Raw genomic sequence first — 24,684 nt, 5'->3', positions numbered from 1 at the left:
CAATGATCTTCTTCTGCAAATGCCCAAATTCAGCACAATTAGGGTGATATGTTGCTGGTATGTATAAGGTACATGGCTTACCTGATTATATATATATTTTTTATTTGTATAGGTTTTCTTATGAGAGAGAGGAGAGTCCAAAAGTGACCAGACACCATTCCAGAGTGAACACAGAGCGCAGCTCTCCAGGTCAGTTATAGCGTGCTTGACAGTCAAAGGTCATTTCCAATTGAGCTGACATGCGTAGCATTTACTGTGAATGCGATCTCCGCGAAAAATGCTTTAAAAGCCACATTGTCAGCTGTCTAGTGCGCTATGAATTGAATCCCTGCCCTAGTCACCTAATCGATCCTATTATCTACTGATCATCATCACTTGCATGATATTTTACATACTGTTGGATACTCTTTAGTCATTCTTGTGTCCTACAATAACTGTGTTCTTCTTTGTCTGTCCCCTGTAGATAACAGACACTTACCTGAGATCAGTGAGAAACCAATCAGAACAGACATCACTCAGGTAACATAATACACATCAGATTGAAGACCCCATACAACCCATTTAAACACTGAATGCCATACACCAGGGATGGGCAACTCCAGTCCTCGGGGGCCTGAGTGGTGACACACGTTTTCCCCATCCCTAGCAAACCACAGCTGATTTTAAACTAATTGCATTCTAAACTGAAGATCATGATTAGTTAAATACTGGAGTCAGGCGTGTTAGCTGGGGCTGGGGCAAAAGTGTGACACCAATCAGGACCCCGAGGACTGGAGTTGCCCATCTCGGCCACAGACAAAATGGATTGAATTTAGCTGAGCCATGATTCTATGGTTCCATGAATGTCCCTACTCCTAACTGTAAGTGTTGTTGTAGTTCCCCTATGACCCCAACTACGGTGAGAGCCAGTCTCTCCCCAACTGTTCCCAAGCTAAAGGGGAAGCTACAGAGGAAGCTGTAGGAGCCACAGGAGGCTCTGTTTCTGCACCTGCCGCTGACCAGCTGATCAAAGAGGTACGTTGATACTGATTAACAGATCGTTGTACAAACAAGAGTATACAATTATTTAAACTACATGTGTAAATCCATGTTTTTCCTCTGTGCCAGGTTCCTCCCTCAGACCCTATGTTTGTAACAGTAAACAACATATCATTGTACGTCTCATGTTCTTCCTCAGGTCTTAGTGGTTGGTGGTCTTGGCGACCTGGCCAATGACGATTCATTTGTGGTGGTGACTCGTAATGAAATGGCTGAGGCGTTGCGCATGCCCATGTCCCACTTTGAAGACGTGGCCCTGGGCCTCCTCAACGGGCGCAGCGGCCGTGCCACCTCTGCCACAAGAAAGAAGAGCCCCATCCCTGTACCCCCCTCCATCCCCGCCCGGCCCTCTAGGGCTACAGCACTGAATCCGAAACCCCAGGAGCAGAGAAAGAAGCACCCAATCCCCCCCTTTAAACAACACCAGATGGGGGAAGAGGCAGACACCAAAGTGTAGAGAGCCTGTCATCGGAGTGCCATGATGACAGTGGCGTTATCTTGTGACATATGACATGACACTTGACTTGACAAGGCTGTGTTGTAGTTGGTGACATCACACACTCACAGCGTTAACAAATCCTGATTAGTTGCCATGGAGATGAGATCAATCCACTAACCATAGTTTCCAATGGAGACTGGAGGAAATAGGCCCACTAACCAGGGTTGATGGCCGAGTTACTAGGCTCTAGCTGGTTGGCTGTTCAGGTTTTAACATGTTATTCCACTGTGGTTGATTCTTGTCAATTCTGATTCAATTCTTGAATCAGATTCATGATTCTTATGGAAAACTAACCAACAAAGGAAAAGCAATGTTCTGCTACAGTAATACATATTAATCTTCTCAGTTCCGACATATTTATAATAACACAAAATAAAAAAAGAACTTATCACAGAGTGCACAGGTTCATGAACCTCTTTCTTTGTTATTCTGTTTGTTGACGTAATAATCCATTCCATAGAGTGGTTGGACAGAACAACTATGTCCAGTCTGCTGTGTTTCTTCCTAAAACCCTATACACACTACAGGTTAGCATTTTTTCGTCATGAATCTTGTTGTGGAAGCAGCGCTACAGAGTGGTCACTAGCTAGCATAAACAAGTAATACAATCTCATTTTAAACCTAACCCTAACCTTAAATTAAGACCAAAAAGCCAATTTTGACTTTGCAGCTGGTCTATCTAAGGAGAAATCACTCCGTTCTGCCTCCAGGACAAGACACATGACAATAAACGTCAACATGCGTACACATGCAACTTGATTTGATTTGTACAACTGACACAAAACACATTTGAAATAACGTGTTGTGTGCTTGGTGACAGATGGTGCTTTCAAGACAAATGGGAACTCTGAAAAAAAACGAGGTCACATTATGACGTCAGTGATCTTCAGGTCAGAAAGTCGAAGCTCTAGAAAGATGCCAGAGTTTCCGACTTGGAATTCCAAGTTGGATGACCGTTAAAAACGATTTTTCCCAGTCGGAGCTTGTTTTTTCCCCCAGTTGTCTTGAACGCACTGAAGTCAGAGAATTCCCAGTTGTTTTGAACACGGCAAGAGTCTGTGAGTGGTGGCGAGTGTCCCGGCAAGGGCTGAAGGGGCAGAGAGGAAGTGAGAAAGAAAGGATGCCATTTTGGATCACCTGTGAGTGAGTTTCTATGTATCCGGGACAACTGCAACTGTTTGAACGGTTCAGTTCCATCTTTTGAAAAGGGGCTCTCCTGCTCAAACATCCAGGATTCAAGGAAAGGCTTAGTACACACTCTGGTTGTACACCTGATGCACAACACATTTGACACAATGGTTGTGATACATCAAATAGTTTTGATGAAGCCTCACCATAGAGATAGAGGACTCAGCATTGATATCACCCATCTTAGCATGGACAGTGCCATTGAGGGCTTCCGCCATTTTAAAGTGGTTGGGAGCAATCAGCCACTGAAGAAGAGAATTAGCTATTTTAAAATGGAGATAGCCTGAATGGCGCTGCTGTCACACACTATACTGGTGCATATACAAAGGTGAGTCCTCTATCTCTATGAGCCTCACTGTTTGTGTTCTTAAAGGCAACGTCCTTCATTTATGTTGTTAAAGGAAGGACTTAGCATCTTTTTACTTTATTTACACGTATCTTATTTTATTGAATCAAGACTTGTACAATACAGTTTCCTTGGTGCTCACTCTCCTTCCACTGTGGGGTTTGGGCTCTTTTTTAAGAGGAAGTTTCTTTTTTTTAATGTGTTGGACATTTCTTTGTACTTTTAATTTATAAGTTATTATTCTATTATCAATGTTTGAATACTCACTGAAGTTAGTGTATAGGGGAGAGTGGGGTAAGTGGAGCAATTTTTTATTCAGCATCAAGGGAAATATAAATCCTTTCTAACAAAGATATCTACCTATATTTCAGGATGTTGTGTATCCCTGGAAATTCGTTTTGAAAATGTAGCTTGTCCAAAAAAATGTGGTCTCTTGGCACAACTTACCCTGGGTTAAGCCACCTACACATTTCTGTACTGAATGAAATATTATTACTACCTTTTTAAAGCCATGTCTATCTTTATTTCCCAAACACAATTCAACACTAACTTTTTGTTTTTTAAAATAATTTTAAGCATATTTTACCCCAGTCTTAACACCTAACAAACACTTTGTACTTTCTTTTTAACATATCCCAGCGATTGTATTTATTTATTTAACCAGGAAAGGCTCATTGAGATTTGAAATCTCTTTTTCAAGCGTGCCCTGGCCAAGATAGGCAGCACCAAGTCATTACACAATTACAGACAGACATGGAAAAACTACAAGTCATCTAGTAAAAACCATAGAAAACACAGAAGTATAACAAAATCATAAAACCACAAATTAAAAGCATTGACAGGTCAAGGAATCAGAGATATTTTATTAAATGAGATTAATATGTATTAATGACCGGAGGTTAAAATGAAGTTGAAAGAAATAAGAAAATAAGGCGATTGAGGATTTTAAGTGGTGCTGAAGTTACTATAGATTTTATTTTATGAATGCAAGAGTTGTTAGTCATATCAGCATACCTGGAGTATGGTGGATTTAGCATGAAGGCCCACATAGGAGATTAACTGGTTTTGTACAAAACGTTGCACTTTTTTTGTCTGGGAAAGAATCTCATAAGTATTTTGCTTGATTCCTTGCGAGCTCTTTTCTTGCCTTTTCCTGAAAATGTCAGTAGTAAGCAAGGAGACCATTGGAGAAGATCTGACGTTTTGAGAAGGACGCAAAGAAACAACACGGAATCAAGGAAAATACTTTTGAGATTCACCCCGGGTCTGTTTTATTTCTTTAGTTACTCTAACAGGTCTTAAAGGAAGTATTTTTCACTTCATCCGCTTGTTGGCCATTTCTGCCTAAGTAACCTGTTTTATGTCTTTAAAAAGAATGTCCGATTTATGCAGGGTTAAGTAATGGGTGGGACAGCTTCTAACTCTGCTATAACAAGTCTACACAAGTATACCCATCTTCTAATTTGTGCCTTTCAACATTATTTTTTATGTCAGTCAGATGGAGCTTATGTCAAAACAAACAAATAAAACAAAATATACATCAAATTGTGTTACTTGATTTTTTTGTTATCTTCAGTGCTTGACTTGGACTGAAATAGGTTCCGGTACTCATTTTGGGTGACGCTACTGTTTATATTTAGGTGCAGGAGATCCACAATACTTTTGAGCAAATATTTTAGAAGAGGAACAGGAGCTCAAGCAGTAGAACATTTGAGATGCCGGTACTCAGCTCCAGTGAGCTCCTTCCCAAGTCAAGCACTGGTTATCTGCAAAAATAAAATGTACAAAGGAAGAAATACCATGAGAGTGGCTGAGACATGGCTGGCTGTTTAAAACATAACACAAGAAGCATCAGCATAACAGGTGAGTTTGCTCAAATGGTGCTGAAAAATGGGATAACATGACAAACGTAATGGTTAGTCTGTAGAGGGAGCCTCAGCGAAAGACATGTCAAGTTTGAATAATCTCTCCTTTATACTGCTGCTGCGTGAAAACAGAGGCACTACCTTGAAATGTCAAAGCATACGTACACTGACGTACACTCCGCTCCCCCTTACGGACTGGAAAGTCCTGAAGTAAAACACACACACACTCACGGAATGAGTAAAAGTTATAAAACTCAGGAGTGAAACACAAAAACATACAAACATATGCAAATATCTGCAAAACACAAGCACCGAACAGTAAACCTAAAGTTATAAAAGGGTTAAACCTACTTAACAAAAATAGAACACAAGTTAAAATAGTATATTTTATTAACTGAAAGGAATCAATACAATGTCAATGGAATAAACAGGTCTTGTGCAGAATATACCCTTAAATGGATAATTACATTTCCCATTGGCCCTGGACAGATTTAAAACAGAGGCAGGGGGATACTTTTAAAGCAGACTCCATCCCCAAGTCAATAGGGCTAAACTTATAAAACTTTATCCCCTTTATAAATTGACCCTCACTTTAGTGATACAATTCATAAAGTTTGGATAAGAACATGCGCCTAATATTACCAACAATAAGTAATTGCTTTTCATCATTATAGTCTTAGAAAGTGATGTTCACCAGTTGTTCCCCTCTTTAGAAGAAGCAGCAAATCTAACAAGGTGATACAACTATATGGATTGCCCTAATGGAGTTTCATCATGATTTCATAGCAGTTTATATCCAATAAGATACTTAAACAGTTGTGATTTACCTCTTATTATTAGGTCATGGTTAGGGTTGAAAAAAAATTAAAAAAAATCTGGTACCTTCCCCCAAATTCCCAGAAATGTTGTTTGGAGGATTCCGGATTTCCTGTTGGTCCCTCCTGATTCCAGGTATCTTCCAGGGAATTTGGGGAAAGATACCAGATTTTTGCAACCTTAGCATGGTTTAGGCTCAGAGTCTGTCTGGTAAAACCAATAGGTGGCTTGGTAGCCTGGATCCAAACTGAATTGTTCCGTTTCACTTCACATATATTTTAGGGTTGCACCACTCACAGTCTTGCTCACGCATGGTAACGTTGACTTTATTTAGGCCTCAAGGTCCTATTTGTCTCTGCTCACGTCTCCCCTTCAACTATATCAAACTCCACAGTTTCTCCATCTCCAACACTGCGATGGTATTTCCTACGGGTTGTTTTTCTTTGTCATCCAGTGTCATTCCTGTTGGTGAAACCAACTATGGCTATTACTGACTTGATACTACACTTGATCTTAGCCAGAAGGCAGAGAAATAATATCCATAGCCATTGCTGACATTGAACCACATCGTGAAGAAGTGAAACAACCAGAAAATTCAGTTTGGATACAGGCTAGTTAGACGTGGGGATTTAAAATGATCAGATGACATCCGACTGGGAATGAAGTGGCCACCTAATGGGACCTAAGGGTCTTCCAATCCTGACACAATTCAAAGATTAGTAAAAAGTAGCATAATAAGTGAAAAACACCCAAGCAGGCTGAACACAAAGAAGAAAAGACCAGAATTTCAGATACATCCATTACATTGACCAGTGAAATATCAGAAGGCAAGAATTTGAAAAAAGGTGAAGGAAAAAGATTAGAAAACATTTAAGACAAAAAAAAAAGAAAAGCCTAATGGTTACATGTAATACATTATCATTGTCAGCAGGTTTCTACCATCTGAGGGACAAAGCCTGATGCAAATACAAAATTGTCAACAAGACATGATTTCCAAATCATTTTACCATTTTTCTAAGCCTCATAACCTTGTCCTGAAATAAAATACTCATATGAAGATTCAATTGTATAAATGCACATTATATTCAAGTTGAAGCTTTCTAGAAATAACTACTTTGAGCTGCTGTAACTTATTGTCTCACCCCCCTCCCACTCCATTCAGAAAAAGCACAAATTCTCTAGTCCTAATATACTCCAAAAATACAGAAATGATTCAAAAACATGATAGCAAACAACATCTATGAGCTAATGGATGTTTGATACACGATAAAACCAACACATTATTAGCTACATTTGCCATCCAGACACTAGCGATTTGGGTCATACTCATTAGGCACCAAACGGAAGAAAACGAGCAGAAACAGGTAGGGATTAGCTGGACTTATCCAATAAGAAACATTAATTTCTGTTCACAGTTACAAAACGTTTTAAAACATTTTCTGTTGCCAGCACTAATGAATATGACCCTGGTTCAGTTGACCGACCAGAATGTCAAAATGCCAATGAGTTAAAAGGTATGCCTGTCGTTTTGCTCCTCTACTCTGTGTGATGTCCTACTTGTTGGGGTCCTACTCGTTGGGGTTGGGGTTGGCGTCAGGGTACACAGACAGGTCAAAGGTTAGCACTTTGCTGATGACGCAATCTCCTTGCTGTGGGGGGAAAGAGTGATGCTGTCAGTTTTGCCCTTAAGTCATAGAAAACAGTTAGCATACGTGGCTAGTCATTCTATTATCTAAAATGTGAGAGAAAATGACAAGACATTCTTCTAGTTAGTAATGTTTTTATGTAAAAGCTAAGCATTACAAGGATTTATGGATAGGTGTGTTGGATCGTGGGTATGTGTTGTGTGTGTGTGTGTTTTGTTACATCCGTGTTTGTGTGTGTGTTTTGTTGCGTCCGTGTGTGTGTGTGTGTGTACCTCTGGATAGACCCCGATGAGAGAGTCAGCCTTGGTGTAGAACTCTTCCTTTAGAGAGATCACTATGGCCTGAGTGTTCACTGACTGATCCTTGATGTAGTTGGCCACCTGTATAGATGGACAGTATTAGACATAACAGCATGGTAATTACATAACAAGTAGTGATGTCGTTAGTCATCTACATAATATGGATAGGCGACACAGACATCACAATAACAAGCCACCCTATCCCTACAGTATATAGTGCACTACTTTAATTAGTGCACTTACATAAATAATAGGGTGCCATTTTAGACTGATAGTGGTGATAGCGAGATTTCATGACAATTACATAGTAATCACATATGGGTATTTCATGACAATAATAATAGTTTATGCAGCAGGGTTTTAGACACAGACCTTGCCAATGTTGGTGTTGTCCAACGCAGCATCAATCTCATCCAGGACGAAGAATGGGGCAGGCTTGTAGCTGTGTATGGCGAACAACAGAGCCAGGGCGGCTACAGTCTTCTCCCCTCCAGAGAGGTTGTCCATGGGTCTGAACCGCTTACCAGGGGCAACACAGTTATAGTTGATCCCATCCAGGTAAGGCTCCTCTGGGTTCTCCGGCCCAAGGAAGGCCTGGGATGAAGGAACACACCATCAACATACAGAAAGTTTTGTTCAAATCGAAAGGGGTGCAGTCAAACAGACCATTGATTTCATATGGAATGAACCCTATGTCAATGCAAATGCCACATAATACAGTATGTAGCTACTTTTACTTGGTGGAATACATTTTAGACTGTTTGTGTATGGTACAGTACTACTATGGAGTATTTCTGAAGGATAATACCTGGGCAGAGCTGTTGCGTGACAGGGCTTTGTAGATTTCATCGATGTTGGTGGATACAGCCTCAAAACAGGCGTTGAAGCGGTCAAACCTCTCCTTCTTGATCTGCTCAAACGCCTGCTTGGCCTTCTTGGCTCTTTTACGGGCCGCCTCAAACTCTGGAATACAGAATAGATCATCATAAACGCATTATGCAATGTAGATACATCCTTTCCTGTTTCAGTAACATTTGATTCATTCACCAAGAGAGAGATGGTAAGTTAGTCCATTAAGACTCAAGTGTAAGCCTGGGTTCTACACATTTCTCAACTAATTCATCTCTCTTCCGTACCGTCGCTGGTCTCCTGGAACTTGTCCCTGACAGACTCCAGTTTCTCCATGGCCTTCATGTTGGGTGCGCTGATCCTCTGCAGTATGGACTGCTGCTCGTTGAGACGTTGCTGCAGTGTGTGCATCTCTGCCTTGATCTCATCCTCCGCCAGCGCGTCCTGAGAGAAAGCAGACACACAAAAATATGTTAGGTGACTCATGTCCTTGGGCTCACACTACATTTCAAACTCACATAAAACAACCCCATTGCTGGGTATTGAATCATGGCTGAAACAGCCAATTTTACATGTACAAAGATACAGAGACTGAGTCTATGGGGAGATGAACTGCGTCCCAATTCTCCACACGTCTCCCAAAGTATGCACTTGCACACTCCCAGACACAGCCTTAGTATGCAGGGTTCACGCATGTGTTCATTTATTACCTTGAGGTCTTCAGACAGGATGCTGTAATCAATCTCTATGAGAGCCTCTTTAGCCAGGACAGTACTGGACGTTCTCTGACTGCTGCTAGACTCCTCCTGCTGGGAGCTCCCCTACAGAGAGAGAACAATGTCAGAGAGAACAATGTCAGAGAGAGAGAACAATGTCAGAGAGAGAGAACAATGTCAGAGAGAGAGAACAATGTCAGAGAGAGAGAACAATGTCAGAGAGAGAGAACAATGTCAGAGAGAGAGAGAGAGAGAACAATGTCAGAGAGAGAGAGAGAGAGAGAGAACAATGTCAGAGAGAGAGAGAGAGAGAGAGAACAATGTCAGAGAGAGAGAGAGAGAGAGAGAACAATGTCAGAGAGAGAGAGAGAGAACAATGTCTAAGAGAGAGAGAGAGAGAACGTCAGAGAAAGTGAGAGAGAGAGATGATGTCCGAGAAAGCAAGAGAGCGAGATAATGTCAGAGAGCGAGCGAGAGAGAAAGAGGGACGAAGAGAGAGTGGGAGAGAAAGAGAGAATGTTAAGTACCTCTCCCTGGCCGATGTCGTCCATGGTCCCAGAGCGTAGCGGCAGTCTGATGTCCTGCATCTTACAGGCCTGCAGCAGGTTGTGGCGGTCGCTGCGTTTCTGCTCCAGCTTGGTCTCGATGGCCGTCACCTCCTTCTGCAGCTGGGTCAGCTCCCTGAGGGAATAACACACGCCGGTCAAACAATACTGCCGCAAACTGCAATGCTACAAAACTAGTAACCATCTTTCTGGGTCAGCTCCCTAAGGTAAATACAAACACAATTGTTGAACACAAACCAATGGAAATGCTACAAGCGGTTCTTTTTTCAATCAGATACAAGAACAATGTAGTAAGTAAGAAATATTTGCCTTTTAGAAATGGGCAGAAAAAGAAGATGAGGGTTTTGGTGTGTGTGTGCGCGCGTCTATGGTTTAAGACTCACTTGTTGGCTCCTCCCAGTTTCTTGCGTATCTCCTCCATGTTGTGGTTCTTGTCGTTGACCTCGGACTTCTTGGTGAGGTGCTGGTTCTTCAGGTCCTGCAGCTGGGCCATGGTCTCATCTATGATCTTCATGTGGCGGTGCTCCTCCTGGGAAAGACAGACAAGGAGAAAAAAGTTCTAAAACGTCCAATCTCACCAACAAAGAAAGAAAGTACACATTTGATTAACGCTATCGGTCTAAGAATTTAGGCTGCATCCCGAGTCTCTCCCGTGCATTTGCACACTTCTCGTTATGGATTTAAAAGCATTGGATTGGTGGAGGGTGGTTGGACGGCGTTTCCGCCATTGTTAAATCCATGAGTGGGAGTGTGCAACTGCATATTTCAAGTGAAAGGGACACCGACTTAGTTCGGAAGCCTTTTACGTTAATCTCTATTTACCTTCTTGAGTCTCTCTATCTCCGCCTCGTCCTTCTTGACGGTCTGCTCCCACATCATGACCTTCTCCTTGTCCTCCTTCAGCTGGTTCTTCTCATAGTCCAGCTGGATGCCCAGACGAGTCTTCTGGGTTTCAAACTCCAGCCTAATGGTCACACAGACACAAAATGGATGTTGTTAGGTTAACACTCCACATGTGTAGTTCCCACTGTAAAGCATGGAGGAGGAGGTGTTATGGTGTGGGGGTGTTTTGCTGGTGACGCTGTCGGTGATTTATTTAGAATTCAAGGCACACTTAACCAGCATAGCTACCACAGCATTCTGCAGCGATACGCCATCCCATCTGGCTTGGGCTTAGTAGGACTATCATGTTTTTCAACAGGACAATGATCCAACACACCTCCAGGCTGTGTAAGGGCTTTTTAACCAAGAAGGAGAGTGATGGAGTGCTCCATTAGATAACCTGGCCTCCACAATCCCCAGACCTCAACCCAGTTGAGATGGTTTGGGATGAGTCGGACGGCAGAGTGAAGGAAAAGCAGCCAACAAGTGCTAAGCATATGTGGGAACTCCTTCAAGACTGTTGGAAAAGCATTCCAGGTGAAGCTGGTAGAGAGAATGCCAAGAGTGTGCAAAGCTGTCATCAAGGCAAAGGGTGGCTATTTGAAGAATCTCAAATATAAATATATTTTGATTTGTTTAACAATTTTTTGGTTAGTACATGATTCCATATGTGTTATTTCATAGTTTTGATGTCTTCACTATTATTCTACAATGTAGAAAATAGTAAAAATAAAGAAAAACCCTTGAATGAGTAGGTGTGTCCAAACTTTTGACTGGTACTGTACATATTACCTCAACTAACCTGTACCCCCGCACATTGACTCGGTACCAGTACCCCCTGAATATACCCTCGTTATTTTTTTTTTTACTTTAGTTTATTTAGTCAATATTTTCTTAAAACTGTATTGTTGGTTAAGGGCTTTTAAGTAAGCATTTCACGGTAAGGTCTACACCTGTTATATTCGGCGCTTGTGACAAATACAATTTGATTTGACATTGACACAATGGAGGAGAGTGACTCACCGTTTCTTGGCGATCTCGTTCTGCCTCTTGACCTTCTCCTCCTCGAACTCTCTGATGTTCCTGACCCCAATCTCCTTACAGAACTCGATAAACACCTCATCTTCCACAACGTTCATCCGGTCTCTCAAATTATTGACCTCCTTTTCACGGGATTGGATGATCCTCTTGATGTCGTTGATGCGAGGTCCAAAGTTAGCCAGCTCACTCTCCAGCTTGGACTTCTCCTACAGAGGGTGGGAAAAGGACTTGTTAGTCTAATGAATCACAACAGTGTGTGTCTAGGGGTTCTAGAAACCATACTGACACACAGTGTAGTAAAAACCTATATTAATGACTTTGAATGACTAATTATAGATCACCACATCACTTAAAAAGCCACATGCAGCTCCAGAGCCACAAGTTGCAGACCCTTGGTTTAGGGCTAATACAAAACGAACTGACACCGTGTTGCTACACCTCCATACCTGCATGTTGAGGGAGAGGTGTCGTGTCTTGGTCTGCTCCAGGTCGCTCTGGGAGTATTTGAGTCTCATCTGGAGGCCGTGGGCCTGAGACTGGACCTGGCGCAGCTCTGCCTCCTTCCTCTTAGCCTTCATTTGCTCCTACACCCACAGAGAGAGATGCATCATGATTATTGTTGTGTTTTTCCTTTCACAGCGATGCCCCATTGTTATCGTAGTCCTGTTCCTTTCAGAGATGCATCATTGTCCTTGTAATGCTTGTGTCCTTGACAGCATTCTAATAAATACATTAGGTTGCTTATCCAACTGCAGCTTGATAAAGGCTCAGTAAAATATGTTTGACAGTCCTTAAGTTTCATATTAACATGTTATACATGTTATAAGTATGGTAACATGTTATGAGCAATGTTCCCTCTAAGCTCTCCCAGGACTGCCACGCAGAAGAAATATCAGCCCGCGCAGAGAAGCACGAGATTGAACTTCACTCAACTTTCTGGAGTTTTCCCCGTTATTTAACACTATCAACATTTCCCTTTAATATGTGGGAATTGTGATCGAATCAACGTAAATATTATCCACTTTCAATGCAACATAGCAAGAAAAAAATACAAAGTATGAAGACTTAATATGCAAAACTATCCAAGAGATTGTATTAGACAGAATGCATCGGAGTAGGATTCTATTGCATTGACAGGCACGACTCAGACCCGTACTCTACACGGTGCGCCATAACCAATCAGAGCTGCAGTAGGCCTATATGCAAATAGACCATTGCCATATATGGATCTGTGCCATTCACTTTGAACTGGGCTGTGTTTACAGCATGAGCGGTCGTGAGTAGATGCGCTAGTTTTTTAAAGATCAAAGCGAGCGCTACATGTAGCCACGTGTGCACATTTGTTCATATCCGTTGGTAGTTAGTGAGTTATTAGCCCAGTTATAGATCATAGTCAGCAAGTGGGGAGTGATTGCTTCCTACAAGAGCACAATGTGTGAATTTCTAGCAATCTTTGACAAGTGAGTCGGGTAAAGAGCTGTATTGTATTTTGAGATGGGCTTGAATAAGCTAAGTAGCCAATAGGCAGAGAGTAGCATAATTTGTCTGATTCTCTGTAATAATGGTATGGGAATAATGACACATTTTATTTTGTTAAGTGGTTTCTTACAACAAAAACAAAAAATTTCATTCACCTCCTTGTCTGAAGGACAAGTGGATAAACAGGTTAATGTCAAGCCCTGCATGTTTTTTTCACATCGGCTACTACTGTACGCTGAACGATAGAAAAGCTATTTCCATGTTAAAATGTTATGGGATGAATTTCTCCATTGTTTTTGATGGTAGGCCACTCTGGTAGGCATATATTATTATAAAATAGCCACAGTAGTCTACTTGACCAGTGTTAAAACTAACTTAAAGCAGGTACAGTCTCAGTGTTCACAGTAAATGAGCCGGAAGTTTAGCCAAATTTTCAATGTTCAGGTTTGTTCTCAGCAGACCTGAAATTTGCTCAGTGCCGGAAAAAAATAGAGTGAACATTGGTTATGAGGTATGATGCTCCAAATCACAGTAGGATATGTGACTGGTTTACCTTGAGTGCCATAACATGTTATGATGGTGATATGATGCTCAAGATCCCAGTGGCCAGAGTGACTGTTTACCTTGAGTTCCTCAGTGAGTTTCTCCTTCTTGTCCTTGAGTTTGTCCACAGCCTTCTCATCCCAGCGCCTGGCCTTAGCCTTCAGATCACTAGCACCACCAGAGATCACACCAGACTTCTGGAACAGAGTACCGTCCAGGGCCACTGTCTGGAGTGGGAGGTAGACAGAAAGAGAGGAGTGCAGGGATGAAGAGGGAGAAAGAGAATGAATGAAATTAATTGAAAGAGTTAATTTGCACATCTTTCACTCAAGGTGTGTGTGTGCGTGTACCTTGTGTTTGAATGCAGTTTTCTACTAGCGCCTACTTTTTCCCCTTCAATTAACTAGGCTACTTTTCAATTCGCTAGTGAGAAAAAAGTCTGCCGAGCCCTCTCCCGCTAGAATGAACCATATGCATCTTCTAGCAATCTATTGATAGGACAGGCGCCTGTCAGTCACAAAGTGAGCGATGACAGAGTCTAAATCCACTTAGCCTATTGTTTTCTGGCACATTCATTTACTTTCTTTAGCGTGCAGGGTCCGACATTAACGATGGCACAGGGTCAGTAAAAACATGTGCCGGGCCAGTGGATATCGACTGTCACTGCCCCGACAAGGATTCAGTTCAACATTTACCTGCTCTGTTACAGTCTCCCATTGAAAACTACACGCGTAAATGTCATGCTATTTGTATTTGAGCAATATGATTGGCTGTTCATTCAAGCACCACCACGCTCCCGTGAGTCAGAACTTCTCGAGCAGTACATGGATGCCTGTGCCTATACCTCAGTGGCCTTCACACAGCACACGCGAGCTGTCAGAGCAAAAATAATCTCCCATCAATCTACTCGCTGAGCTTATTTATTTTAGGGATAGTGATTTATAAAAGTAAACCTTCAATACTGAAGATACTAGCAATATGCTGGCTACTGTTGATAGTGTGCAAATAGAAAGCTACAAAAAGAGCATTCGTCTTGGCTAGCCTACTGTAGCCATGTCGATCTCCCTTTTGGAATTTGTGTCTTAAAAAGGGACAGCATCCTATTTTCAAATCTTCTCAAAATTACGTACTTTAGAAACAAAAATGAATTCAATTCTAAAGAAGAGTAATGACTTGCTTTGCTCAATTATATTACATAGCTTTTTAATCCATATCATAATAACCAAATGTAGCTGAATATAGAGGGAAAGCATGACCCCAATGCATTTAAGACCTACACCATATGTCCGGGCCAGTAGACATTCTGTTGGGACTAGTGGAGAGAATGAAGTAGTAAACTGCTGCATTCTGTGTAGCAAAGCCCATGTTTAACACCTGCTTCATTCTTCAAATCATACCGGTATTGCAGATAGCTACAAACTCCTGTTGCGAAACGTGCTTTTATAAGCCCAATCATTGCACAACAATGAAATTGCATGTTCAAAACAGTTTTGATAGCCACGATTAAAAATAGCTACACACTTTTTTTCCAACTCTAATTGAAGTGCACTTCCCATTCTGCCTTCAAGTGCATACAATGGTAGGCAGGCTTCAGCACACCACACACCAATTTGCAATGAGCTGGAGGCAGTATGCATTTTTAAAACATATACTTAATTGTTTGAAACCTGAATGTTTTACTACATTACATTTACATTTTTTTTTTTTTTACATTTTAGTCATTTAGCAGACGCTCTTATCCAGAGCGACTTACAGTTAGTGAATACATTTATATATATATATATATATTTTTTTTTCATACTGGTCCCCCATGGGAATTGAACCCACAACCCTGGCGTTGCAAACGCCATGCTCTATCAACTGAGCTACATCCCTGCCGGCCATTCCCTCCCCTACCCTGGACAACGCTAGGCCAATTGTGCGCTGCCCATGAGTCTCCCGGTCGCGGCCGGCTGCGACAGAGCCTGGATTCGAACCAGGATCTCTAGTGGCACAGCTACCTTAGACCACTGCACCACTCAGGAGACTACATGAGGCATGTTTACCTTGCTTTAAAGTAGCCTAGCCAAAATAAAAATTATTTTGCACTATAGCCTATTTATTGCCTTACCTCCATAACTTGCTACATTTGCACACACTGTATATATATTTTCTGTTGTATTTTTTGACTGTGTTTTTTAGGGATGTAGCTCAGTTTGTAGAGCATGGCGTTTGCAACGCCAGGGTTGTGGGTTCGATTCCCATGGGGGGCCAGTATAAAAAATGATGTATGCACTCACTAACTGTAAGTCGCTCTGGATAAGAGCGTCTGCTAAATGACGTAAATGTAAATGTTTACCCCATATGTAACTCTGTGTTGTTGTTTTTAATTGCACTTTGCTTTATCTTGGCCAGGTCACAGTTGTAAATGAGAACTTGTTCTCAACTGGCTTACCTGGTTAAATAAAAAAATAAAAATAAATATTAGCAACCCATGCTAGTTGTTGCATCTTTAGATCTCCCCTCTTCCTAAATTGATATTTTCATCTCTGTCTCATGAAACCGCTAGCATGCGCGAGTTGCGCTTTTGACAACGGTGTTTTCCCGCTAATTGCATTATGGAACAAACATCTGCGCATAGCCTACTATCTTGTACGCATTGCTGAGCTTATGTGAAGAAATAATAGTTTATGAACATTTTAAGCTAAGCGTTCTGATCCATTGCATCAGCCACATTACTTTTTAATTATTATTTTTTATGTAGCCTAGGCCTACTGGTTGTGTGAATTTGGATCTATCATCCTACAACTACCCCAGAGTTTGCTTGGAATATGCAACTTTTTTCTCGCATAAAAACGACAAAGCTGACCAATAGAATAGCTAAACTTTTCTACTATGGGGATAGTAGATTGACCGACTAGTGATTTTGCTGTTCATTACCCATATCGTTGGCTGAGGAAAAGTAAATGTGGACAGTTATTCTAACATCTTCAAATGCGCATCGGAATTCGGAAAGGACACACGCCGTTGCATCCTCAAGTTGCATGTTCTGTCAAGATGAATTACCATAATCTAAATGTAATTCATGTGATTCTGAGCACCGTGGGTGGACGCCCTAATCAGGTTACGCACCCAACGCATATGGATCCGGTAAACGGAAACCCTGTATTGTACAACAGCTGATGAAACTAACACTGTAAAAGTGCGGAAAAATTTGATCAGTGTTATTTCCTGATAGTTGCAGGTAGAAAATACAATCTAGCATTAGAATGTACCAGAGGCCACTAACAGAGAATTTCATTTCCAGGGGAGCCTGGCTGGCTACTTTTTCTATTTGGCTGGCTTCTCCATGTGCTTGTAGAAAACACTGTATGGTGTGTGTGAATGCATCAGTGTGCCTCCTACCTTGTGTCTGTAGGGTCCTCCGAAGGCGATGCGTCTAGCGTCCTCTACGTTCTCACAGACCAGTGCGTTACCACAGGCGTACTGCAGGGCCTTCTTAATGTGAGGCGGCTCGTAGCGGATCACATCTATCACCAGCTTGGCTCCACGCAGCTCACGCAGCTTCTCATCTGTAGGCTTCACCTGGAACAGAGACACAGACAGTTAGACTAATAATAAAAAAAGTGGTCAGATGCAGATGCTAAGCTACAGGACTGTTTTGCTAGCATAGACTGGAATATGTTCCGGGATTCTTCAGATAGCATTGAGGAGTACACCACATCAGTCACTGGCTTCATCAATAAGTGCATCGATGACGTCATCCCCACAGTGATCGTACGTACATACCCCAACCAGAAGCCATGGATTATAGGCAACATCCGCACTGAGCTAAAGGGTAGAGCTGCCGCTTTCAAGGAGCGGGACTCTTAACCCGTACGCTTATAAGAAATCCCGCTATGCCCTCCGACGAACCATCAAACAGGCAAAGAGTCAATACCATACTAAGATTGAATCGTACTAAACCGGCTCTGACACTCGTCGGATGTGGCAGGGCTTGAAAACTATTACAGACTACAAAAGGAAGCACAACCGCGAGCTGCCCAGTGACAAGCCTACCAGACGAGCTAAATCACTTCTATGCAAGCAACACTGAAGCATGCATGAGAGCACCAGCTGTTCCGGATGACTATGTGATCACGTTCTCTGTAGCCGATGTGAGTAAGACTTTTAAGCAGGTCAACATTCACAAGGCCGCAGGGCCAGATGGATTACCAGGACGTGTACTTCGAGCATGTGCTGACCAACTGGCAAGTGTCTTCACTGACATTTTCAACATGTCCCTGACTGAGTCTGTAATACCAAAATGTTTCAAGCAGACCACCATAGTCCCTGTGCCCAAGAACACTAAGATAACCTGCCTAAATGACTACCGACCCGTAGCACTCATGTCTGTAGCCATGAAGTGCTTTGAAAGGCTGGTCATGGCTCACATCAACACCATTATCCCAGAAACCCTAGACCCACTCCAATTTGCATACCGCCCCAACAGATTCACAGATGATGCAATCTCTATTGCACTCCACACTGCCCTTTCCCACCTGGACAAGAGGAACACCTACGTGAGAATGCTGTTCAATGACTACAGCTCATCGTTCAACACCATAGTGCCCTCAAAGCTCATCTCTAAGCTAAGGATCCTGGGACTAAACACCTCCCTCTGCAACTGGATCCTGGACTTCCTGACGGGCTGCCCCCAGGTGGTAAGGGTGGAGGTCCGAGACCTGGCCGTGTGGTGCCAGGTTAACAACCTCTCCCTCAACTTGATCAAGACAAAGGAGATGATTGTGGACTACAGGGAAAAAAAAGAGGACTGAACACGCCCCCATTCTCATCGACAGGGCTGTAGTGGAGAGCTTCAAGTTCCTTGGTGTCCACATCACCAATGAACTATCAAGGTCCAAACACACCAAGACAGTCGTGAAGAGGGCACGACAAAGCCTATTCCCCCCTCAGGAGACTGAAAAGATTTTGCATGGGTCCTCAGATCCTCAAAAAGTTCTACAGCTGCACCATCGAGAGCATCCTGACTGGTTGCATCACCGCCTGGTATGGCAACTGCTCGGCCTCCAACCGCAAGGCACTACAGAGGGTAGTGCGTACGGCCCAGTACATCACTGGGGCCAAGCTTCCTGCCATCCAGGACCTCTATACCAGGCAGTGTCAGAGGAAGGCCCTCAAAATTGCAAAAGATTCCAGCCACCCTAGTCATAGACTGTTCTCTCTGCTACCGCACTGCAAGCGGTACCGGAGCGCCAAGTCTAGGTCCAAAAGGCTTCTACTCCCTTCTACTCCCAAGCCATAAGACTCCTGAACAGCTAATCATTGCTACCAGGACTATTTGCACTGCCCCCCCACCCCCACCCCCCTCTTTTACGCTGCTGCTACTCTGTCTATTATTTATGCATAGTCACTAACTCTACCCACATGTACATATTACCTCAATTACCTCGACTAGCCGGTGCCCCCGCATATTGACTCTGCACCGGTACCCCCCTGTATATAGCCTCCCTACTGTTATTTTACTGCTGCTCTTTAGTTGTTTGCTTTTATTTATTTTTACTTAACACTTCTTTAAAAATTGCATTGTTGGTTAAGGGCTTGTAAGTAAGCATTTCACTGTAATGTCTACACCTGTTATATTCGGCGCTTGTGGCAAATTAAATTTGATTTAATACAAGCACAGAGACACAGAAAAATAGACTGGACTGATACAAATTCTAACTTAATAGTTGAGGTAAGTGTGCGCATCTAAAGATAAGATTCCACCCTATGTAAGTGACCAGTCCTATTAAACGTAGTCTTCCCCAGTGTGTACCTCCAGATAGTCGAGGGGCAGGAAGGTCTCCGGCTCTCCTCTCTGCTCCTTGATGTACTGGATGCAGTCTCTGCCAGTCTTCTCTGAGTCCACGATGATGGCGTCCATGTTCTTGCCCAGCACCTTGGTCACAGCGATCTGAAACTTCTTCTGAGTGGGCTGACACAGGTCGATCAGACGGCCGTACTGCAGGGAGAGAAAGAGAGCGTTGGAATATGTCAAAACCATTTCACGATCACTTCAATATTTCTGATCAATATTCTGAGAGAAGAAACGTGTCTAGAACACAATAATAATAATATAATAATATGCCATTTAGCAGACGCTTTTATCCAAAGCGACTTACAGTCATGTGTGCATACATTTTTACTTATGGGTGGTCCCAGGAATCGAACCCACTACCCTGGCGTTACAAGCGCCATGCTCTACCAATTGAGCTACAGAGGACCACTGAGAACAGTGAGCAGTTGTGTGGAGAGTAAAACAGAGACAGAAGAGAGCATCCTAGTGACAAGCACAAATAGCCAACTGTGGTTGTCCTATTGCTAACTCTGCCTCCAGTCCCCAGTACTGCCACAGATTCGGGATAGAGTTTGATGCTCTCCATGATCTCGCCTTTGTCTGGTAGCCTCTAGCCTTTACAGCTAAATGTGTGGTAACTCTATGCTAGCTGCAGCTTCCAGAAATGTTTGCACAGATCCAGCGTAGTTTCTTAATACTCTGTGGTTGCCCTATGCCACCTGACAGCACCCAGGCCAAACTCTGTAGCTGTTGGTGCCCGCAGTCTTACCACAGATCCGGGATACAGTCTCTTGATGCTCTCCATAATCTCTGCTTTGCGTGCCTGCCTGCTGTTCTCCTGTCTGTCAATCCTGGCGTCGCCCAGCTGCTCCATCACCTAGGGAAGAGACAAGATGTCAGTCAAAAGTCTTCAGGCAATGTTGACTGATATGACATGGTCCTGGGACTTGTAATTTGCTAGCAATCTACATAGCAGCAAACCACACAGGAGACAAGCAAAACTAAAAATGTATAGATTGTTTTTCTTCTTCCAGATTAGCAATTCTTATACAGTTATCATGTAATGTCAACATAAAATGTTTTGACTTTCCCAGTGTATTTCAGTATCAACCAATTGTTTGATTGACAGATAGTGTTCAAGTACCTGGTTGAGTTCCAGATTGATTTCATCAATCCTCTTCTTGGCCCCCTCTACCTCCTCAGTCAGCTCCTCCTCCATTCTCTTCTGTTCATCCAGAGACTGCTTGCTGGTGGTAATGTAGTCCTCCAGCTTCTCAATACGCTTCTGGTTCTCCTCTATCTCACGGATCTTCTGCTTGATCTTGGCCTGCAGATGGAACATATTAATAAGGTTAATCTCTCTTTGGCCAGTCACCTTTTCCGTTGCACAACCTTGTTACATTGCGTGCCCCAATGATCACAACCCTGTATTCCGTATCATCATCATCATCATCCTCCCCATCCTTTACCTCAGTCTCCACTTTCTTTCTCTCCTCAAGGTCGAGCCGGTCCTGGTCGGCCTTCTGGTCTCTGTTGAACTTCTCCAGCTCCTGGGCCAGAGTGGCCGCCCGCTTACTGGCCTCCTCCTTCAGGCGGTGGTAGGCCTTTACCTGGAGAGAGGAGGAGGGAGGTGGTGAGTATTAAATATTCACCTACATATTTATTAGAGAGATTTGGGATCTGAACCAGAGACCTTCCCATACATCCCTCACTGAGGCCACAGTGCTGCCTGATAATCTGCTGTAACCCTTCATAGGATCCCAGTCTATCTCCCTGTGACCATTCATATTTAACTTATAAAACACCCTCATGACCGTTCATAGACTAACCTGGTCCTGGCCCTGTGCTGCCTCCTCCATGCGGTCATCAAACTCCTGTCTGGCCATCTGGCCCTACATAAGTTACTATACCCCCTATAACTCCCTTATTACACTTCATAGACACTACATAGGCTCTAACCTGGTTTTCCTCTAGATTAAGATCCCGTCCCTTGCTCTAGGCCTCCTCCTCCATGCTTCTCTCTCCTATGACTCTTCATAGATCATTATGAAGCTACATAGACCCTTATTACCCTTCATAGGCTCCCAGTCTCTAACCTGGTTTTCCTCCAGTGTGAGGTCCTGTCCCTGGCTCTGGGCCTCCTCCTCCATGCGGTCGTCAAACTCCTGCCGGGCCATCTCCACAGCGCCCTGTTCTTTCTCTAACTCATCCATGTCCCCCTTCCTCTTCTTGTACAGCTTCTGGGCATTCTGGAGGGACTTCTTGGCTGCCTCCAGTTTTTTTATCTTGTGGGAGGTGTTCTCTTTGGCCTTGATGTACTGCGGACGCTTTTGGTTCAGTTCAGCATCCTTCTCCCTGTAGGAGGAAGAGGGGGAGTGGAAAAGGATAAGATATTAGGCTTGTTAGGCTCCTTCTTCACGGTCTATTCCTCTTTCCCCTTCCTCCCTCACTACTCACTTGACCTCCTCTACAGGCTGCTGGTCTCATCATCCTCCCAAGCCCTTTCTCCCTCCCGCCCCACTCACTTGATCTCTTTCTCCACAGTCTGTTGGTCTCTCATCATTCGTCCCAGCTCTTTCTTCTTCTCCTTCAGTTCCTCCTCCACGTGGTCCATCTTCTTGCGGTCCTTGTCGATCTCCTTGTTGCGGTGCGATAGCTCGCGGTTCAGCTTCTCGATCTCGGCGTCGTTGTGGTACAGCTTGAACAGCTGCATCTGGACATGAGCCTTCACCACCTCGTCCTTCAGACGCTGGTAACGCTCAGCCTGGAGAGGATTAGGGAGAAAGTGTGTGAATGATACATGAAAACTACATACAAGGTTCGCAAATTGGGCCAATTGTATAAATCACACCAAAACAAAAACTAGAAGGGTTTATGTGTTGTAGGGCAGAATGGAAGAAAATAATGGAGTCTATCAATCCATCTCAATATTACCTTCTACCTACAGATGGGAATTGAGAGTTAGTGAGCTCTCGTGAGAAGAGAAGAATGCTATCAGACCGGCTGTCATCCATACCTCCTCTTTCTCCTGCTTGGCTTCTTTGCGTTCAGCGGCGATGTTCTTCTTGCGGTGGTAGTTAAACTGTGTGTCCTCCTCAGCCTTCACCATCTCTTTCTTCCTACGGTCGTACTCCTGAGCCAGCTCCCCAGACCGGGAGATCTCCTCAAACAGAGCCGTACGCTCCTTAGGGTTCTTCATGGCTATGGACTCCACTGCACCCTGATTGGGGAATACATAGAGGTCAGCGGTTACGAACAGTCTTACACAGGGTAAGCGAGGTCCATGGACGAACAGTCTCTAGGGTTCTTATTCACTTTTAAGAAAGCACTACACACATTCTGCTGAAATATGCTAATTGTTTGCATGTGTGTAATATAGTGTACATTTTGTATGAAGAAAGATCGAGAAAACCCAGCTACTCATGCAAATTAAATTGTTATATATTTTTGCATGTGACTATTACTGTGATAACTGTATGTTACTGTTTGAATCAGTTCTCACCTGGAAGACCAGGAAGTTCCTGGCCTTGATGAGGATTCCTAGTTTCTCCAGCTCCTCGCTGTACTCTGCCAGATTCACCACCTTACTGTTGATACGGTACTCTGACGACGAGCCTGACACACAGAGAAGATTGGTGATAGTTATGGCTATCCGTCAAAGATCAGAACACAAAGGGTGTGTCAAAAATGGCACCCTATTCCCTATATAGCGCACTACTTTTGACCAGGACACGTCGTCAAAAGTAATGCACTATGTAGGGATTTGAGTGCCATTTCAGACTCAGACCAACACTACACATTGAACTAGCAGACACAGCCACACAGTTGAGCACTTCTGGATGTGGAGACAGCAGTGGCATACCAATGATGATTCTGGTGAAGGTGCGCTCTTCTCCACTGTCCTCGTGGTACACCATGCTCACAAAGGCTCTGTTGGCTGCTGGCTTCCCCACGGGAGCTCCATGGATCAGGTCCTTCAGTGTCTTCACACGCAGGTTGCTGGTCTTCTCAGCCAACACAAAGCTGATGGCGTCCATGAGGTTAGACTTGCCTGGGAGGGAGAGAATATGAATGGGACTCAATGGCGTCAGTGAGTGAACTATTCAAGTCTTGCAAATATTGTTTCTTTGGAAAAGGACGTAAACTAACTTACTAGCTTAGGACTGGGAAAAGGTGATACCTAATCAGTTGCACAACTGAACGCATTCAACCAAAATGCGTCTTCCGATTGCACTCAATACCTCTGAATCAGAGAGGTGCGGGGGCTGCCTTAATCGACGTTCACGTGATCGGCGCCCGGGACTACATAAAAGTATTGATCTAGCTAATGTTTATTAGATCAACTACTTGCGAGGTCTCATTCATTTGTTCTCATTGACTGGGTGACTGTCAGTGAAGGAAATGTGGACCATAGCCAAATGTTTTGCACCCGTGGCTAGCTAGCTACAGTTATTTAAAAAATGTAGCTAATATTAAATAGAATACAAGTGTTCATATGCTGTCGTTATCGACAAAGTAACAAGTATAGCCGCCATGCATTTGCATCAATGTTGCAAATAATCAACCCGGCTAAACTAGCATTAGCTAGCAATCTAGCTAGGCCTAGCAGTACAGTGACATTAGCTAACTAGGCTACTTGCAATGTTAATTGGCCATCACTTACCGGATCCATTGGGTCCAATAATCGCGGTGAACTTGTGAAAGGGACCAATGATTTGCCTGCCCTTGTAAGATTTGAAGTTTTCGATCTCTATTAGTTTCAAATAACCCATTTTGATCAGATCTCTTGTGCGCAAACAGAAGAAGGAATATGTGTTGTGCTAGCAGCTAATGTCGCTAATGCTAGCTAGCTTTTTAACTCAAACGAGAAACATGCAAGCAAATTGTAAACACTTAAAAATGCAAATAAGCAAAAGTTGCATAATCGGTTGGTGTGCCCGGCTAACTAATTCGATTAGCTTGCAAGCTAGCTTTCAAAATGTACGACTGCAACAACAATGCGCCATTTTACAGTCTTCCTGCACGATTGGAGACCTCTGAGCGCGCGCTAAGTGAATTAGTTCTCGCGAGATGTTGCTTCTACAATGTATCCA

General features: G+C 43.2%; 2 protein-coding genes across 5 annotated transcripts in view; one reads left to right on the top strand and one right to left on the bottom strand.

Moving 5' to 3' along the window:
• Positions 1 to 1,935, top strand: part of LOC121545876 (dihydropyridine-sensitive L-type skeletal muscle calcium channel subunit alpha-1) — a 45,185-nt gene extending 43,250 nt beyond the window's left edge. For all 4 annotated transcript variants that reach the window (XM_041856762.2, XM_041856760.2, XM_041856763.2 and 1 more), the window contains 4 exons: positions 113 to 189; positions 464 to 519; positions 877 to 1,014; positions 1,178 to 1,935. In XM_041856762.2, the coding sequence (XP_041712696.1) occupies positions 113 to 189; positions 464 to 519; positions 877 to 1,014; positions 1,178 to 1,495 (589 nt within the window). In that variant the 3' untranslated portion in view covers positions 1,496 to 1,935. The remainder of the gene's footprint in view (positions 1 to 112; positions 190 to 463; positions 520 to 876; positions 1,015 to 1,177) is intronic.
• Positions 1,936 to 5,308: 3,373 nt separating this feature from the next.
• smc1a (structural maintenance of chromosomes 1A) lies at positions 5,309 to 24,633 on the bottom strand. Its single transcript, XM_041856765.1, has 23 exons — positions 24,255 to 24,633; positions 23,454 to 23,642; positions 23,094 to 23,206; positions 22,608 to 22,811; positions 22,117 to 22,355; positions 21,688 to 21,946; positions 21,061 to 21,201; positions 20,736 to 20,918; positions 20,361 to 20,468; positions 19,571 to 19,756; positions 17,158 to 17,337; positions 13,854 to 14,000; positions 12,198 to 12,335; positions 11,734 to 11,957; positions 10,651 to 10,792; positions 10,212 to 10,357; positions 9,790 to 9,943; positions 9,257 to 9,367; positions 8,834 to 8,990; positions 8,506 to 8,660; positions 8,070 to 8,291; positions 7,671 to 7,778; positions 5,309 to 7,401 (listed from the first exon to the last, which is right to left on the bottom strand). Exons 1-23 carry the CDS (start codon positions 24,361 to 24,363, stop codon positions 7,321 to 7,323), a joined length of 3,696 nt encoding a protein of 1,231 aa, XP_041712699.1. The 5' UTR covers positions 24,364 to 24,633; the 3' UTR covers positions 5,309 to 7,320.
• Positions 24,634 to 24,684: the final 51 nt, after the last annotated feature.

This window comes from Coregonus clupeaformis, chromosome 30 (assembly GCF_020615455.1).
Source record: "Coregonus clupeaformis isolate EN_2021a chromosome 30, ASM2061545v1, whole genome shotgun sequence".
Classification (NCBI taxonomy): domain Eukaryota; kingdom Metazoa; phylum Chordata; class Actinopteri; order Salmoniformes; family Salmonidae; genus Coregonus; species Coregonus clupeaformis.
Note: the sequence above shows the minus strand (reverse complement) of the source record. Positions and strands in the feature narration are given on the sequence as shown.